The sequence below is a fragment of the Globicephala melas genome, chromosome 2 (assembly GCF_963455315.2).
Source record: "Globicephala melas chromosome 2, mGloMel1.2, whole genome shotgun sequence".
In the NCBI taxonomy this organism is placed as follows: Eukaryota; Metazoa; Chordata; class Mammalia; order Artiodactyla; family Delphinidae; genus Globicephala; species Globicephala melas.
In genome coordinates, this window is record NC_083315.2 from 83,347,104 (window position 1) to 83,367,079 (window position 19,976).

The following is a 19,976-nucleotide window of genomic DNA, read 5'->3' on the forward strand; positions in this document are numbered from 1 at the left end:
CAGCATCCCTACCTTTCATATCTCCAAGTCCTTCCTAAAGTCAGAAAGTATGCTGCCAACCCAAACTTCTTTTTTATACGTGTGGAAATGCTTAGACTCTAGGACCACTCACCAGGTCTCCTATCTTATTTGCAAAGTGTGACATCAGGGGCTTCTGCAGCACAGTTGATTTGTTTTGTTGGAGGACCCTAACAGCAAGTCTGAATAATAAAAGACATTAAAAAACTAATTACTCTTAAAGAAAACTTAAACTTAGAACAAGGAGAAAAAGGATTTTAAGAGTTAACACTCATGTTAGACCACCTACCATCATGACTCACTAGTGCAAAGACGGTCAGGGAGCAGAGCAAAGTAAGAGATCAGAGCCAGTTCACTCTACCGGGTTTCATTCATTCATTCCTCTATTTGACAAATACATAATATATCGAGAGCTACCACGTACTACAGATTCAAAGTACAACGCTAACAGGTTGTCACTGCCCTAAAAGAGTTCCCAGTCCTGTGAGGAAGACTGCTCAAACAACAAAGATTTGTTTTGCTCTTAGGACACTGACTGAGTACAATAAATCTGGATGTAGATTGAAGAGAAACTGATATTAAAAGAAGGGTATGTTTGGTAATTTAGAAGACTAGCATTTTACACATATGACCTATAATTAAACAGGAAGCACCTTAGATCAAAAAGGTAAGATCCAATTTGAATAGTTCTATAGCAATATTCTACCACCCACTGAAACATAAAATATTACCCTGACCAAATCCAAACTGTCTTTAGAGGGAAAGGTATATAATAAATATGGAAAATCGCTGATTGGTGATTTATGATCATAAGTACTAAATATTTCATTTGTAATCTCACAAATGACATGTCATCATATGAAGAAAAGTTCAGTTTTGAATAGTTTGTTTTAAAAATATTTATTCATTCATTCATTTTTAACCATAAATGTGATAACCTGCTATAGAGAAAAATAAGAGAATACAGAAAAAGTATAAAGAATAATATGAAAATCTCCACCCATAATAAAAATGTGGACAATTAAGCTTCAAACACAAAATGCCAAAATTGCCTGATAGTTTGTGTGCCCTGGAGTTGGAGGCAGTTCACTCTGACGTGTACCCTTCAGCTTTGTCTGGCCCCGGCCTGGTGCGCATGGTGACCGTCTGTGCTGATTCCATCACCAAGCATCTGGACAGGCTGGAGGAGGTCCGCAACGAGTTGGGCTATGTGGATGTGTTGACCCTCATGCGGCGCATCATGCTGGACACCTCTAACAAGCTCTTCCTGGGGATCCCCTTGGACGGTACTGAAATTTTCATTCTTGTGACTTGACATTGGGCCCTTTATTAAACAGGGCATGAGAAGGATAACAGACTCAAGTAAAGATATGCTCTTTTGTACACTGCTCTTCTTTAAACCTTTCTAAGTATTCCTAAAAATTGTTCCTGGTATGTCTGCCTTGTTCACTTATATGATCATAAATATCTATAGCAGGGGCCATCTTCTATTTCATTTGTATCTATCTCGCCTCATTGCTCTAGGAAATAGGATTCTACCCACAGCTGAAACTTAACAGATGTGATCATTTGATTTGGTCATAAATATATCCTACCACCAAACCTATGTATTTAACCATTACCAACCATTCTTTTGGGCATGATATATACATATATACATGTATATATGTATGTATGTATGTGTGTGTGTGTATATATATATATATATATACACACACACACACACACACACACATATACACATTCTATCTATCTATCTACACATACATATAAGTGCACATTCATACCCCTCCCTCAAAGCTACTAGGTATGAAAACTTTGACTCTAGCTATACAGTGATAAGGGTACAGAGGCTGCTGGAAATGATGATGATAACTAACATTAATTTAGTGTCTACTATGTGCCAAGCAGTATAAAAAGTTGCTTCACATAAACTTTGTCACTTAGCATTTATAACAATCCTGGCAAGATGTCTCACTCAAGAAACTGCTTTCCTCACTATATTACAGAAACAAATATTAAACACATACAACTCAACGGCCAACAAAAGAACAAACATTAATCACGTGGATCCACTAAATTCTGCTGCTGTCAGCTTAATGTAATTTCTCCTAACTTGATTTCTAGCTGTGTTCATTGATTCATACATTCATTCAACTAATACTTATTGACTGCCTATTTCATGCCAGGCTTAGGTTCTGGAGATAGACCAGTTGGACAAGACGAAGTCCTTGCCTTCAAAGAGGTTACATCCTAGTGGGTATATGGACAGTAAAAAACTATCTATCTAATAATATATTAGGCTATAATAAGTGCCTTAAAAAAAAACAAAGCAGGGCAAAGGGCTAGAAAGTGAAGGGGGAGGTCAGTGGGAGGCTGAAGCTCTTGTGGAGACAAAGGGTGGTCAGGAAGGCCTCTGTGGAGAGGATGTCTGAAAATAGCCCAGATGAAGTGTGATGATGAGCCATGTGCAGATCTGAAGGAAGAACATCACAGGCATAAGAACAAGGCACGAGTTTCACACTTGTCCAAACCGGCTGAGCTATCACACCTGCTCCCTGATTGACCACATTTGGACAAGCAGACAAGCGATAAGCCCTCCCTTTCTCCGCTCCACTCTCCTCGAATCATCTCCCTGCCTCTTTAATGATTCCTTACCAGAGTCATAGGAACCCCATCTGATTGACATTAGGATGGGAGCCCCATTCACTCTGAGGACATTAGTCACAGCCTCTTGCCTCATCCCCTTTCACACAGGGACTCTGAAAGTCCTGTTTGCCTGTTCCATGTACATCTCTCCTAAGATATGACAGGTACCTATTTTAGAAGTCCCTGCTCTTTGGTTCCCCACTAGCCTTGACTCTTAGGAGGGATCAAGTAAAGGGAATTGTACAGCTCTCTGTTAACTTATGGATGCAGACTGCGGTCTAAGAACCTTCATAACCCATACAGACTTATGCATATTTCCCTCTGCTCACCGGATCCTTATTAAACTCTCATTTGGCCTGAGGGACCCAGTGCACCGAAGAGGAAAGGACATGGCCCTGAGGTTAGATAGAACCAGGCTCCAGCCTAGGGACTTCTTGCCACAGTGGTTCTACTTTGTTGGGCAAGCTTCTTCATTTCTATGAACTGCAGTTTCTGCATCTGCAAATGTCTCTTCCCTTCTCTTGTGTATAATTTGAAAAAAAAGGAGGGGTTTTCTTTTCTCTAGTATTCAACTTAATTCAAGAACATCCATTAAGATCTGACTGTGCACAAGACTCAGGACAAGGCACTGAAGATTCCAAAATGAATTCCACCCTCTGAACCGAAATATAAACAACAGAGTGGGGAGGCTTTTTGCCTTTCCAGGCACCAGAATTGAGGCCATAACAGCATTAATTACTTATTTCAAACGGTCGGGTAAACAGAAGGTGTTGGCAGCTCAGCCAAGGAGAAGGATGTGAGATTCTAGGCTGTGTCTCTAACGCAAACATGAAAACTGGCAAATCTCTGGTTAACGTGGCCAATTTAGATGCCAAGCAGAATAAATTAGTGTTGATTTGTTTAGTGGCATTCCCCTGGCTGAAACACCCAGTGAAGGTGGAACCTTGACCTGCTTAGAGTCCCAGATGGTAGGAGAGTCTACAGGGGATCTTCTCTGAGCAGTATACCATTCTTGGGCTCACATTTTTGCTCATCTGTTCTGATCTTTTTCTGTTTTTCCAGAAAGGGCCATCGTGGTTAAAATCCAGGGTTATTTTGATGCATGGCAAGCTCTCCTTCTCAAACCAGACATCTTCTTTAAGATTTCTTGGCTACGCAGAAAGTATGAAAAGTCTGTGTAAGTAACATATTTTGGAATATTTATTGCTGAGATTGGATTGATCTGTGTTGTGTCTTAGTTATTGCTGGCCTCTTCGGCAAGCTTTCTCCTCTCCAGACCGCAAGGGAGCTGTTAAGTTGCCGGTGAAACACTTCTTACAGCAATTTGGCAGCATGTGGCCAGACCACAGAGGAAAGGAAGACTTTGGCCCAGGGCAGTTTTCCCCTAGGAGGCTGAGAGCTCCATCTCTGGAACTAGGACACTGCTGTGTATTTTGAGTTGAAGAGAAGGGTTGGCTGAACCTATCCTTATCATTAGTCAAAATTCTCTTTGCATGTCTGGAAAAATGGAAACATAAATCATTTTATTGTTGTGTTGCTTCTGAATGAATTTAACTTAATTCAATTTGTCAGAATTGACAGTAGTTGCAAGAGAATTTTTTCATGATGAACTTTTTTAAGACGTGTTGTTTGTTTAGTTATGCATCTTATATCTTGGGGGATCCTAAAACTGTCATTAAATGGCTTTGCTTTGGTGTCAGACTAGTCTAGCAGAAGACTAGACAAATGCCCAATAGCCTATTGGATAATCAGTGGGTTTTTAGAGTGTAAGTTTCCAGCCACTGTACTTGCCACCTCTAACCGCCAGTGGAAAGCACAGGGGATCTAGAGGTAGACAGACCTGGTTTGTATCCTATCTCTACCACTTAGTAACCAAATGTCCTTGGGAAGTTCTCTGAAATAAAATATAACATACCCTCCATGGTGGCAATACAGGTTAATGAGATCCTCTATGTAGGGCAATCAGCACAAAGCATGACACATAGTAGGCAGTAAACATGTTAGTTTTCCCCATCCCTCTGTTCGTATCTTTCCCAGATGTCCCTGACTATCTTAAATTCTCCATCTCTACAATTTCCCAAAGTTGTTTGAAGAGCTAACTTCATCCTGTTTGCGTGTTTTGAAATTCAGTAGTATTAGTCTCCAGGTAGTCAGCTTGATGTTGCTTTATGTATTTCAAGCGGATGATGAGTATTAGGTGGATGATTTGGACACCTGGTCCTTTAAACATTTCTCTTTGTTTCTACCGGAGCTTATTGTGATTTGAATTGATAAGATAAATGGTTCATCTCTTCACTGCTGTCAGAATTTGTGGTCGTCTAAAGAGTCTTATTGGTCCACAGTTAAACTTGGTCATTAGTTTAGCTTCAGTATGGTCAGCAGGCCCATAGAAACTTGCTGCATGAGACTGTATAACAGTTTCTCTTTGGTTTCTTTAAAATTATCTTAGCAACTTTCCTCTCTCTGTAACATTTGCCAATGGTTAGTGAACTAGGTAATATCTCCTATGACCTAAAGCAGTAAAGACCTAGAGAAATTCTTTTGCAATACCCTTGCAATGTGCCAATACTTTTTTGTTAAGGTATGAATGACATTTAAAATTATACTAGTTTCGGTTGTACAACATAATGATTCAATATTTGTATCAATATATTCTGAAAAATGATCATCACAAAAGTCTAGTTAACATCTGTCACCATACATAGTTACAAAACTTTTTCCTTGTGATGAGAACTTTTAAGATCTATCTTAGCAACTTTCAAATATGCAACACAATATTATGAACTATAGTCACCATACTGTACATTACATCCCCATGACTTATTATTAAAGCCAGAAGTTTGTACCTTTTGATAATCCCCATCACCAATTTCGCTCCCACCCCCAACTTCTTGCCTTGGTAAACAACAATCTGTTCCATGTATCTATGATCTTGCACTTTTTTAAAGATTCCACATGTAAGTGAGAAAGATTCCACATACAAGTGAGAAAGACAGTATGCATCTTTCTCTATCATGCCAATACTTTAAAAAATATATTGGATTTAGCCTTTCGGTAACAGTTTTTAACCTTTAACTATAGGTTACAGCCTTGATTTTGCTACCAGTACCTAGACATGTTGGCTAACTCTGGTTCCTTAATATGAAGTGTAATGTATACGTAATTTATGGATATTTGCAAAGAATTAAGTATAAATTCAGTTATTCATGAGAACTAATGGCTTCAATTTAAATAGATTGTTTTATTTAAACAAATGGCAAATGAATCCATTTTTTTAGGTGTCTTAACTGAGTACAAGTAGATTGTATTTTTACTTTTACTTCCAGCAAGGATTTGAAAGATGCCATGGAAATTCTGATAGAAGAAAAAAGACAGAGGATTTCAACAGCAGAGAAACTGGAAGACTGTATGGATTTTGCTACTGAGTTGATTTTTGCCGAGGTACAGACCTGCACTAATCATAATTCCCACACAACATGCATGTATGACTGTGTATAGGTGTCTTAAAATTTCCTCTTGTTAATTGTTGCATGTTTCTGTTTTTAAATATTTGGTTTAGTATTTCTTTTTTTTTTTTAATTTATTTATTTATGGCTATGTTGGGTCTTCGTTTCTGGGCGAGGGCTTTCTCTAGCTGTGGCAAGCTGGGGCCACTCTTCATCACGGTGCGCGGGCCTCTCACTATCGCGGCCTCTTGTTGCGGAGCACAGGCTCCAAACACACAGGCTCAGTAATTGTGCCTCACGGGCCCAGCTGCTCCATGGCATGTGGGATCTTCCCAGACCAGGGCTCAAACCCGTGGCCCCTGCATTGGCAGGCAGATTCTCAATCACTGCGCCACCAGGGAAGCCCTTGGTTTAGTATTTCTATAATGCCCAACCCAAACTGCCCACTATTAGACAATCAGATTAGACTGAACTTTAAGATTTAAATTTCTCCGTGTCTGCACAATATAAAATATGAAAACAGGGGAGTGCAAAGACGCTAAATACATAGATAAATGTCTAAATTGTTCAGCTTTGAGCTGAAGATTATTAATGAAAATGTCCATTGTCAATTCCAGAGACTTGTTATTTCTGTAATTTCATTTTGTTGAGGTCTGTTGATCCTTGAGTGCCACCCTCCCTCCTGTTTTGAACCTTTCACTTTTCCAATGTTTCTCCTCATTTCAATTGTTCAGAAACGTGGTGACCTGACAAAAGAGAATGTGGACCAGTGCATATTGGAAATGCTGATCGCAGCGCCAGACACCATGTCCGTCTCTGTGTTCTTCATGCTGTTTCTCATTGCAAAGCACCCCCAGGTTGAAGAGGCAATAATGAAGGAAATCCAGACTGTTGTTGGTAAGAATTTATCAAGCAAACAATAGAGATTAGAAAACAATTCCTTCTGAATATCAGCTTCTAGGTCCTAAAAATCTTATGTCAAAATCTTTATTAGAATCCACCCAGAGAACAATAGAGCAGTTCACTGTGTCATATTTTCATTATGCCAGACAGGTTTCTGTGTTTTTCTGATATAAAAAAACACACGCTCATTGGAAAAAATTCAAATAATAGATGTATAAGGCAGAAAGTAGTATCTCCTGATCCCTTCCACTCTCCTTCCCATTCCCCAGGGGGAATCACTGTTAATATTTTGATGTGTATTCTTCAAGGTCTTTTTTGATGGGCACATAAACACATATATGCAGGGATTTTTTTAACATCTTTATTGGAGTATAATTGCTTTACAATGGTGTGTTAGTTTCTGCTTTATAACAAAGTGAATCAGTTATACATATACATATGTTCCCATCTCTTCCCTCTTGCGTCTCCCTCCCACCCTCCCGATCCCACCCCTCTAGGTGGTCACAGACCACTGAGCTGATCTTCCTGTGCTATGCAGCTGCTTCCCACTAGCTATCTATTTTACGTTTGGTAGTGTATATATGTCCATGCCACTCTGTCACAGCTTACCCTTCCCCCTCCCCATATCCTCAAGTCCATTCTCTAGTAGGTCTGTGTCTTTATTCCCATCTTACCCCTAGGTTCTTCATGACCTTTTTTTTTCTTTCCTTAGATTCCATATATATGTGTTAGCATACGGTATTTGTTTTTCTCTTTCTGACTTTTCACTCTGTATGACAGACTCTAGGTCCATCCACCTCACTACAAATAACTCAATTTTGTTTCTTTTTATGGCTGAGTAATATTCCATTGTATATATGTGCCACATCTTCTTTATCCATTCATCTGTTGATGGACACTTAGGTTGCTTCCATGTCCTGGCTACTGTAAATAGAGTTGCAATGAACATTTCGGTACATGACTCTTTGGTGGGAATGTAAATTGATACAGCCACTATGGAGAACAGTATGGAGGTCCCTTAAAAAACTAAAAATAGAATTACCATACGACCCAGCAATCCCACTACTGGGCATATACCCTGAGAAAACCATAATTCAAAAAGAGTTATATGCGGTTTTATTTGTGTTTTAAAAAACACGGGATCATCCACAAGGATTTGCTACCTTATCAGTGACAAAAGGCTTTTTTCACCCAGAGAAATGGCTATCATTTTTTGCAGTGTTTCTGGGTTTCAAGCAGCCCGTTCTTCCAGGTGGTGGCAGAGGGAGGAGGTAAGGGTGATGATAGCAGAGGCAGGGGAGCGATCAGTTTCCCTCCCCCACCCTCTCCTCCTCCTCTACAGGAGAGCCTCCAGGTCCCTGCTCAGCTCTTCCCCACTCTGTCCCCTCCCTGCTCTGCCATTGCTTCAGCATCACTCTGCCACTGCTTTGGATATCCCCACCCTTCCCTGGAGACACTGCCACGTTCAGAAGAAGTCAGAATTGCTTTCTGGAGAAAACAGAATGCCTTATTTGGAGTGTGCTTCACATAAGTAATCTCTTTAGGAACACATTTCAGACATATGTGAAGAGGTATCAGTAATGATATAGATTTTTCTTTCTTGACTTTACAGAATCCCTGGGAAACAACCTATTTTGCTGTATAAAGGCATCATATTATTAAAAAATTTTTATCTTATTTATCTTTAAAACCATTTGAGTGCTGCTTGAAACAGATGACAAGGGGAAATTTCATACACGGATTAAATATGTGAAAGGGTTCTGCAGACGCGTTGCCATAGGAGGGCCACTGCCTGGGAAGGTAGATAGCAAGGAGTCAGAATGACATCTGGGTTTCAAATTCTGGAATGTTTTCTCAAGCACCCTTTTCAGGTTATGGGTCCTGTGCCAGGTGCAGGGGCACCGTGGTGAACAAGCCAGTGCCACCCCTGCAGTCCTGGGGCTCTCAGTCTCGTGAGAAAAAGAGAATTCAAGAAACAAGCTCAGTGGAGTGAGAGTCACAGAATGATGGAGGTACAGGCAACACAGGGGAAATTGCTCTTGAGATCATAAACCTTTAATACAATTTCCTTGAGAGGTGAAAAGTGCTTGTGCCCCATGATGTTCCCTTGATGCTTCAACAGACCTCTGCACGGATGGAAAGTCCAAACAACCACTAGCACATGTGTACGTGTTCCCTCTAGACCTGCATGCCTGGTAATTACTTCCAAGGGTACACCTTTGGTTACCTGCTCCATCATCTACCCTCTACCTCCCCACCCCAGATAAACACAGCCCATTAAACTCTTAAGTGTACAGAGAGCAGTATGTGAGGGGCTGGGTGGTTAGAGTTCTCTAAGTGAGACCACTCCTGAATAACATAGTTGCACAGGAGACAGAGCTGCCTCAGGACCCTGGGTTGATTCTGATTCTGCAGAAGTGATACCCCATTTGAGGGTGCTTTGAAGTTTTGCCAATTCTGAGAGTGATCTGAACCTCTCTGACGAGTGTGAGGCCAAGCTGAGACGAGAGATCCGTCAATCCCCAGTTCACCCAGGGCTGATCTGAGGCACCCCTTTTGTCGTGGTGGGGAGAGGGGGTTCTTGCCACACTACCACACCAGGTTGTTCTTGATGAGGTGAGGAGGAGAGACTATCAGTGATATTTTCCGACAAATGACTGCACAGGATACCAGAAGAGAAAATTTCTTTGAACCTGATTAAACTCACCATCTCACTTTGACTAGAGAAGGAATGAACGTCTTCTAGAATTTAGAGTAGGGGACAAAACTCAAGAACCACAGAGGCGGCAGATAAATAAATGTTTGAAGCAGTTTGGGTAGGTCTACATGATACTGCAGAGCCATGTGGGAATGTGGGTCCCATTTTACCTTTTTTATTTTTCTAGAAATTTAGACTTTAATATGAAAAGCCCAGGTGTTAAGATAATTGACTTCAAATCTGAATTTTCATAAGACACTCTGTGGACCAAACATAACATATTTAATGCAGGTTGCTGGTTTATATTAGAATTGTAGATATAATTTTTCTTCAACCAAGAGCAAACTGTTCTATGGAAAGCACAGTATTTTTAATACCAATCGTATATTAAAACTAACATGAGCTTTGTTTTTTTTTATCTTCTTCTACAGGTGAAAGAGACATAAGGATTGACGATATGCAAAAACTAAAAGTGGTAGAAAACTTTATTTATGAGAGCATGCGGTACCAGCCTGTCGTGGACCTGGTCATGCGCAAAGCCTTAGAGGATGATGTCATCGATGGCTACCCAGTGAAAAAGGGGACTAACATTATCCTGAATATTGGAAGAATGCATAGACTTGAGTTTTTCCCCAAGCCCAATGAATTTACTCTTGAAAACTTTGCCAGGAATGTAAGAGCCCTTCCTTAAAATTGAGTGTGCCACTCTTGAAAATGTCACCTCTTAAGTGCTCTCTGTTTCTGTGTTTTCACTGCATATATTTCATTCTATTTACTCATTCTCTTCACACCTCACCAGGAAAACACATTTCCCCTAGCTTGGAACACGACCACCATGTCTGTGCTCAAGGCAAGGAGGCTGGCTCTCCAGCTCTCAGAAATGTCTTCATGGAGGTACACAATAGGTCAAAAGATGAATAATTCAGGCCCTTAATTTGCTTAAAATGAGGCAAATTTTCTTTAACCAACCCATTTAAACTTAACTTTTCCATTTAAACTTATCACCTTGTCACCATGTAGATTCAGCCGTAGCATCATCTAAGTCAAGGAAATCCACTTCTGCTTCAGATGGAAATCAAGTGAGAAGAAAAGATTTGGTTTTGGCAGTGGGCCTTTGGTTTCTCAAATGGCCCCACAAGCACTAGGCCTCATTCTATATAAGACTTTGTAATTACAAGAGCCTCAGCTTCTTCTTTTTCTGTAACTGAGGTGTACTGGAGATTCTGCCTCCATTATGTCAATTCTAGGCAATGACTTTTTTAACCTGAATTATCCTGATAGTTCCCTCTGTGTCCCCTTTTTCCATTTGCATATGGAAATATGATCTTAGTTAAACCAGCTGTCTAATTCATTCCATTTCTAGATAAGCAACCCACGCCATGTTGGCAATTGGTCAAAAATAACTTACTGAGCGTATTAAGTGTCAGGCACTATGTGAGTCCAAATGGGGACAAGACAGGCAGAGGTGTCCCATTAAATATTTGTATAACTAAATATATTTAGATCCTTGGCACTAATAGACAAGGAATCCACACCTTTGCCTAAATTTGTCCTTGTCATCATGTTATATGCCCTGGCACAAAAACAATCTTTGCCTCAATGACTGGCAGAACAGCAGTAAAGCCATGGTCTTCCCACAGAGCTAGCTGAGTATTTACATGAAAAGCAAAACAGGGAATTGTTTGAAGTTGTGTCCGTATCACAAAGGGTGAATCAAACTGGAGGGAGAAAGAGGCTTATCTGAGTTACAGTCATTCCTCTCCGTGAAGGAGCAGTATGGCCAAGTCGCCGAAACCGAGCATTCTGACTCACAGTGTTTTCAGGGTGAATCAAACAGATATGCATGACTCTAGCCTTTACTTCTCGGGCTAATTGTCTGATCATTTTCCTAGGTTCCTTACAGGTACTTTCAGCCATTTGGCTTTGGGCCCCGGGCCTGTGCGGGAAAATACATTGCCATGGTGATGATGAAGGTCACCCTGGTCACACTTCTGAGAAGCTTCCATGTGCAGACATTGCAAGGTCGATGTATTGAAAAGATGCAGAAGAAAAATGACTTATCCTTGCACCCAGATGAGACCAGCAACCTGCTAGGAATGATTTTCATCCCAAGAAATTCAGACAAGTGCCTCGACCACTAAAAAAGTTTGGTCAGTCCCTGCCCTGGAGCACTTCTCAACAGTATTCCACATGGAAACCACCCACCTTTGCCAGGTAGTCCTCCTCCCATGAACAACTGTGGCCTCTGGCCTTTTATACACTTACCTCCTGTGGGGTGTCAGAGGGAGCCGGGAGATGCCGGTCATCTGAGCGCATCCAAACCAGAAACCAGACTGCAGGAGAAAATACGGAGGCCAAGATTTGTGCAGGAAACTGCAGCCCTAAAAGCCCATTCCACAAAACATGCTTTGGGAAAGACAAGCCATCAGCAAGACTCACGCCCGACTCCTCACTGTCCTGCACTGAGATGGGAGCTTTGTAATGACTGGGGCAGAAGCACTCAAGTCAATTACAAAGGCCAGGCCAACACTGGGTACCTAGGGCTAAACACACCCACTAGTGTGAATAAAGGGCTTTTGATTTTGTTTTCGGTGGGTTGGGGACCGCAATATTCACACCTTTGGAGAAATGCTTACAAATTCAGCATGTGACTTTTCCTATGAATTATATTCAATTAACTCTTGTTTATCCACATGTGATTTGTCTGTGGCAAAAGTTAAATTGAAGACTACCCTTTCCCAATCTCTCAATTTATTCCTCAGCCATTTACCTCTGATACAATAGGTGTAGATTCAGGTAATACAAGTAACTTATTAATAGCCTGAGTAAAATATATAATTAGTACCATTTATCTGCTGTAGGAAAAAAAATTCACACAGTGCATTTCAAATTAAAATAAAATTCCTTTTTTCATGTTTGCATTGTTGCTTAGCTCCAGGAGTACAGTAACTAAGAAATAACTTCAGGTAACGGCATCTATTAATTCTTACCACAGCTTCAGTGATTTGGCGGAGGGAAGTCTCTGAATCTATATCTAATTCTACAACCCAGTGAGTTCAAACTTCTAAGGAGTGCTCCTCATATACCATAATCCTTCTCCCTCAACATTTCTCCCCCTCTCTTTCTTTTCATAACCCCAAAAGCCAAAAGCAACAGATCAGTAGAGAACATGGCTAGGGTAGAACCCCTGCAATCACATTTTATCCTACCTCAGATTTAACAGTTACCTTAGAGATCTAACATTTATCTAGTTTATTGGATCACTATATAGCCTTGGAAAAATGCACACCTTGGAATTTTCTGTCCAGGGCGAATCAAGTAGATGAGTGAAATTTCCAAATACTACTTTCCTTGTGTTATACTGACATCACTATAAGAGTGTATCTGCTGAATGCCACTTAAAAACGAAAAAAACTAAACTCATTTACAAACATGTAAATGTTTTTCATTGAGTCAACCTGAATATTCTTCTTATCCTGCTGCTTTGCAATAGGGCAACAGCTGAGTATAAAATGAGAGTGCAAACTCCTGAGAGTGGGAGGTCTTTTCTTTCTTTTGGAATCCACGCCCGTCCCCCATTCTTTCTCCCCATATTTACTTTCAAGATCAACACTGAATTGACACTCTGGCTCAGAGATACTCTAACTGACCCAGAAACTAAGTAAAGGGGAGGCAGGTGTCCTAAGAATTCAAGGATGGGCATTAGTAAAGAAGCCAATATTTGAAATTGGAATTATCTGGATCATCTATATGATGTAAACATATGTGAAAATACATCTGTGTATCTGGATATGTCTGTAGTCAGGTCTAGATGAGTATCCAATCAATTCAGATCCCTGAAAGAAAAGCAAGGATTTTAGACTTAGTGTGTCTTCGTTAATTCACCTGGTGATTATTAACAAACAGTTTACTTTGTCCTTGGCTGGAGCTGCACAGTAGAGAAAAACAGACTTTGGACCAGTGTACTCCATCCATCTAATTCCCTTGAACATCTACTGTATTTAATGTGCATATATGTAGCCAAGGCCACAGTCTGTCTATACAGTCAAAGTGAATTGGAAGGTGGATATGGTTGTATATAGATAAATGCAGATACAAAAATATGCTAGGGGAAAACAGGGGTGGGGGGGAAGGGGAGAGGGAAAGTACTAGTTTGCATGATCTAAGCAAACTCTCCCAGAAACAAATTATCTGGGCAATTGTTCAACTTGTCACTCTGTCCTGTATTGACAAACCTCATATGTTTGTACAGGCTTAAGGAATTTGGAATATCATTGACTTTTCAGTGGGCTGATGAACATATATTTGAAAATTCTGTTTTCTCTTCAAAATTTTGCCTCATTGTTAAATATTTAATTGTCACTCTGAATGTGCTGTGTATTCTGTTTTTACCAGCTCTCAAAGAACTAGGATGTATAAATTATTAGTGAAATGAATGCATATGAGGGCTCTATCATTTTCAAATTGTGAGAACAACTGTAGTCTCCTGCCTTTGGATGTTCTAGAAACCCCCTTCTGCCTTCATTGACATCTTACTCCTCCCTCCCACAAGTGGAAAATCATCTCATTCAGAAAGATCCCACATAATGGGAAATGCCAGTTGGAAGTTGTCACTTTTTATTTCTAAGCAGCACCCCTCACCATTCATGGTGCTAATATTCCACAGAAGTGTGTGGCATTGACCCACTGGAAAGAATGTTAGCTGGGCCCTCCTCAATCTCCTGTATTAGTTGGTCTCTGGGACTGAATCTCTCACCTGTATTTGCAAAAAGACTTGCTAAATTAAACTTTGTCAAAGTAAGGAGTTGAATGTAATTTGCAGTACTTTCAGTTGGACTTAGCTCAAAAAGCAAAGTCAAGAGCTGAACCCTCCATGGCTCAAGGCAAACAAGATATCACTCATTCCCTTACTGCAGCTTTTAGCAGGTTTTGGCTTACATTTAGGGAGTCACTGCCATACCCTGTTTCCACCAGGTCAACAGACAAAAGGAGTACATTTAGATAAGGCAACCTGGTCATCAAGCCCTGCCCATTAGGTATACCTGCCTCTTTCTCTTCCACCAAGAAAGCATTTCAAAGTACAAGTCAAAATTATTATAAGAATATAAGTATAAGAATTACTGCAAAAATAACCTTAAATCTACTCTAATTATAAGCCAAAGCAAATGTTTCACAACCTTAGTATTTTAATTTATTAATAAAACATTTCTTGTAACAAAGTTCTTAAGTTATGAGACATGGAAGTTCAGCCTGTGGCCCAGGTGATTTTTAAAGTTCCTTTCAGCTCAACGACTCTGTAAATAAGGAGGTGGTGAAGACTTGAATCTGGGCTCAGCCATTTCTTAAATGTATGCTTTGGTCAAACTGTTTAGTCTTTCATACCTCACTTTTCTCATCAATCCAATGGGGATAATAAATTCCTCATAAGGTTGATGTGGCGATTACAAGGGATAAATTTATGTGAGCTCTCAGCACAGTGTCTGGTATAGGGCAACCTCTCAGTAAGCCTTGGGCCTGAAAATGATGATGCTCAGTAATTAGGCTGATCATGACACCCTGAAACCTCTTTTCATGCAGTGGAGGGGGCAGAAGATGTGCCAGATGCTTCAACATTACGATTCCATTTTAAGCTTCATGACAACTCTCACATTAGTATGATTGCCCCAGGAAGCCCCACATTGTTCATGACAAGACAGAGGCCCAGGGATTTGGTGAGACTTGCCCTCAAGGGCCCAGCCAGTAAAGGAGCTGGATTCTAGTCCATTTCTCATCCCAAAGTCTTGGCCCCTCCATCATGCCACCTCTTTGCAGCAGGACTCACTGCTGGAAGGCTGAGGAGTGTAGTCCCAGGTTCCTGGCTCTCCCCCAGGTGGTGTTGGGTAAACCCCTTTCAAGCCTTGCTCATTCCCTGCCTCATTACCCAAGGAATCTAAGTCAGGAAGTACTTTAGTTACTTCGTCCAGAAAATCTGGATGATTCTACCTGCCTTACTCACTTCCATGCATGTTTGGAGGCTCCTTCTCAAGAGAGGTAGTGCATGGGAAAGTGCTGTAAAACTTCACTTAGTGTGAGGTGGTAGTATTAACGTGTGGATTCCATCAGCTGCCTCAACTGGAAATTATCAGATTCCATTAAGCTATTACCTAACCACTAGGAACGCTTCTAGTTTTGCACAATTTCAATTCATGTCAGATGTGGTACTGCAAGAAAAAATTAGACAGTGGAGAAAAGAGTAGTAATTTACTGTAAACACACAGGGGCAAACTAGACCTCATGATGGCCATAAAATTCTCTCCATTTAGGCCAAACTGACAAGTGCTAAGAAGCCCATTGTGATGGAGACAGCTGTTAGGCAGTCTCTTCCTTTGGCAAGGATGTTAGCTATGAATGAAACAGTCACTCATCTGGTTATTTCCAAATGGCCAGGTGTTTGGCATGGAGGAGACCCAGCCAGACACAGGCACGGAGGCTTCCTCTTCTAGCCTAGTGCAGCTTGGATGGATGAGGAGGTGAGAACACTTCACTTTTCTGCCTCTTTCCCATTCCAGTTTATTGTGACATGTGTTCATTCTTTCAGACCAAGAAAAACAATAGTAACTGTACTTACTTTCTTATTATATTAAGTCCTTTACATAATCATTTCATTTAATTCTCTCAATAATACTGTGAGGCAGGTACACCCCCATTTTACAGATAAATTCTGCCCTTCCATCCATTTATATTCCTTTGCTACCTGCTTCATAGAGTTTATCAAACCTACCCACACAAACCCCAACACACAGGCTTGGTGTCTCAAGTTCTCTTATCAAAACCTGCCCCCCCCGATTTTTTTCTTGATCTGCTAAACTTATCTACCCATGTTATAAAGCATAGCTAATATTCAAAATGTTTTCCTCCCTTCCAACATAGGTTTTTGTTTTTCCAAGGCATTGCCTGAAAGAATTACAAGCACCAGAAGCAGGGCGTGTGGAAGGAGAGGAGGGAGGAGCGGAGGTGTTGCCTTCCAGATACCCCTAAAATAATAGCACCTACTTCACCCACACATGAAGCTGGTGCTACCTATACAGCGGTGTCTAGAAGAGTGAGGCACCTATGATCAGGCCAACTGTAAACAGAGCCTGTGGGAGAAAAGGAGCACGCCTCACCCAAAGGTCTTGAAGTTCAATGTTCTAAAATACAGTGCCACCCAAACCAAAGTCATCCATGAGCTGGATCAGGCTCACTAGTACCTCCTTTCCCAGTGGAAATTAACACTTTCCCTAGACACCAACACTTTCGTTCAGGTAAGCTTACCACCTTCCCCAAACACAGCTTGCTGCTTTTACTACTCATAGTGCTCTAGAAACAACCAAAAACAGGCAAATAGAAATCAACTGTCACTTTGGAGAAATCCCTGCCCGTGATGATGCAGGTGTGGGTGATATTTCTTTGTGTGTTGTTTTTGAGGCAAGTGTGAAGGGGAAAGAATTGTTATAAATGGTTAATGTGCCACAACTAATAGCTTTCCATCTCCAAGGGCTTACCATGGGCCATGACATTTACGGTCTCTAACATTAAACCCTTTCACATCCATCATTTCATTTGTACCCCTATGCACCCATTCACCCGAACACTAAGTAAGGAAGGCAGAGAAGTCGCCATTTTTCTGATGAGGAAACTGAACCACATGGAGGTTGTATGGTTTGTCCAATGTCGCACCATAAGTGCCACATCTAGGATTGCCCCCCAAGGATTCCAGCTCCAAATCCAGCAGCTGTTTGATATCACCTGGCCAAACTTCCCTTCATAGCTGTGCATATTCTGAAGATTATTTGGGTGTCTTCTCAGCAATATGAACCTCAGCAGATCTATCTGTAAATATGGGTTAACCAAGGTAATCGAAGATGATCTCATCTCAAGATCCTTAATTACATATGAAAAAACTCTTTTTCCAAATAAGATCAGATTCACAGGTTCCAGAGATTTGGATGTGAACGTATTTGGGGTGCCATTTTTCAACCTATTACGCCCCACTCCCCAGCACATGACTGGCACTTCTCAGTTTCTAGAGAAATGTTTCCTAAGCTTGAACATCTGAGTCACCAGTCACCTGGGGATTTTGTTACTAAGTACATGTGGGATCCTGACTCAGTAGATGTGGATGGAGCCTGAGCTTCTGCATCTCTAACAGGCTCCCGGGTCATGCTGATGCAGACCTAGGTGGTCCAAGGTGAGCAAAGAGTATAGTAGTGAGGTTCATAGAGAAGCAGTAGCAGCACCTGGGAGCCTGTTAGGATGAAGACTCTCAGGCCCATCCCAGACCTGCCGAGCCTGAATCTGCATTGCAACATGATCCCCAAGCACTTTGGTTGCAAGTTAAAATTCCAGAAGCACTGATCAGGTAAGGTTTTTATATTCCTACTTCACACCCAAGACCTCACCCACCATACTCTGCACCTGTGCTTATAGAGTCTTCATTCCTGTTTGGTCAGGTCTTCCGTTCCCTGCATGGCTGTAACTCCCCTCGGACCCTGAGGGGAAGGCCTTGGAAGGAAATGCACCCCGTCCTCCCCTGTACTCGTTCTGTTGCACGAACAGTCCACTGAAGCCCCAAGCCAAGCAGCCACTTGCCCCAAGACTGTGAATACCACACTGTATGATTCCAAAGAGCCACAGCACTTGTGACACTCACAGAAGCTACCAGAGGGCATCTTGTCCTTCTCAGAGAAAGTGCTACAAAACTCTCCTGGGAATCCTGGAATTTCTTCCTGATATAGGGATCAATTCCACGTGCTTTCTCCACCCTTCTGATGCTCACAGCAAACTCTTACAAGGAGTCAGACAATGCAGATATGTCCCTTCATGCCTCCCAATATATTAAGAAAAAGGATCCCACAACAAAAATCTCTCAGGCATCTTCCATCATCACTTCTGTGGTTTCTTCGCTCAGGGAGTTTTCCCTGAAAAAGAGCCTGCTCCCTCCACTGGACGTGCACAGTCAGGCAAAGGCTGAACTTAGTTGAACCTAGACTAAAATCCTAGCTCTGCTATTTATCAGCTGTGTGTTGTGGGGCAAGCGGCTTAACTTCCCAGAGCCTAGTTTGACCCATTTGTAAAAGTGAGTATAACATATGCCTCCCAGGATCCTTTGATTAGACAGAGACTGGAGTACTGGATAGAACCACACATGGAAGGGGCAGCGAAGGGGCTCAGAGAGTGTCCATGATCTTTCTTTACTCTTCCTTTGGTCCTCTCTTCCCACGGCCCTTAGGAAAATGGATGGCCCAGTGCATCTTTCCTTCTTCTTCCTCCACTTCTCTCTTCCTGGCTCAGTGGTCTTTCAGATAGTTCATTTTGAAGAAAAGACGGTCCTAATCTTGTCCTAAGAGGTCTATCTACACTCATTTCCACATCAAAATTAAACTATGTCAACTAAAAACAAAACCGCTGAAACCAATTTTGTAGATGTCCAGAACTGAATTAAGTTTTTCCTAATGCTTAAGTAACTACTGTCTTGCAACAAAAATAATTTATTCTTGCCCTATTACTCATTTCTTTCTTTGATAAACTTATATTGAGCACACGCTAGGTAGCCAGTTCCTGTTCTAAGTGCCTATTTCCTTTTACCTATATGTTGAACAGAAAATAAGTTAAGAGATAATGAGTAATACCATTTCAGATAGTGGTAAGAGCTGAGAAGGAAATAAACCAGGTGATGAGATATAATGGGTTTGGGGGCTCTATTTTAGTGTTAGATGGTCGGGTAAATCACCTGAGATATTTAAGTTAAGATCAGATTGACAGAGTAACCAGTCAAGATCAGGAGAAGAAAGTTCTAGATAGAGGGAACAGCAAGTAAGAAGGCCTTGGGTGGGATCAAGCTTGGAGTAGTTGAGGGCTCACAGGTGGTATGACTGCATTCTCATGATCAGAGAGGAGCATGAAACAGGTGAAAATGATGAGGAATGAAGATGTTATGGACGGGATTGTGTCCCTCCAAAACTCATGTGTTGAAGCCCTAAACACCAATGTGACTATATGTGACAACAGGATGTTTACCAAAGTAATTAAGGTTAAGTGAGGTTATAACTGTCATTATAAGAAGAGATACCAGAGAGCTCATTCCACCACGTGAGGACACAGTGAGAAGGCAGCCGTCTGCAAGCCACGAAGGGGCTCCTCACCAAGAACTGAATTGACCAGACACTGATCTGGGAATTTGAGCCTCCATAACCATAAGAAAATTAATTTCTGATTTTTAAGCTACCCAGGCTGTAGTATTT

At 41.2% G+C, this 19,976-nt stretch overlaps 1 protein-coding gene across 1 annotated transcript in view; it reads left to right on the forward strand.

Annotated features, from left to right (window-relative positions):
* Positions 1 to 13,677, forward strand: part of CYP19A1 (cytochrome P450 family 19 subfamily A member 1) — a 34,426-nt gene extending 20,749 nt beyond the window's left edge. The window contains exons 4-9 of the mRNA XM_060293566.1: positions 1,128 to 1,304; positions 3,730 to 3,844; positions 5,994 to 6,108; positions 6,848 to 7,010; positions 10,146 to 10,387; positions 11,607 to 13,677. Of these exons, the coding sequence (XP_060149549.1) occupies positions 1,128 to 1,304; positions 3,730 to 3,844; positions 5,994 to 6,108; positions 6,848 to 7,010; positions 10,146 to 10,387; positions 11,607 to 11,855 (1,061 nt within the window). The 3' untranslated portion in view covers positions 11,856 to 13,677. The remainder of the gene's footprint in view (positions 1 to 1,127; positions 1,305 to 3,729; positions 3,845 to 5,993; positions 6,109 to 6,847; positions 7,011 to 10,145; positions 10,388 to 11,606) is intronic.
* The last annotated feature ends 6,299 nt before the right edge of the window (positions 13,678 to 19,976 follow it).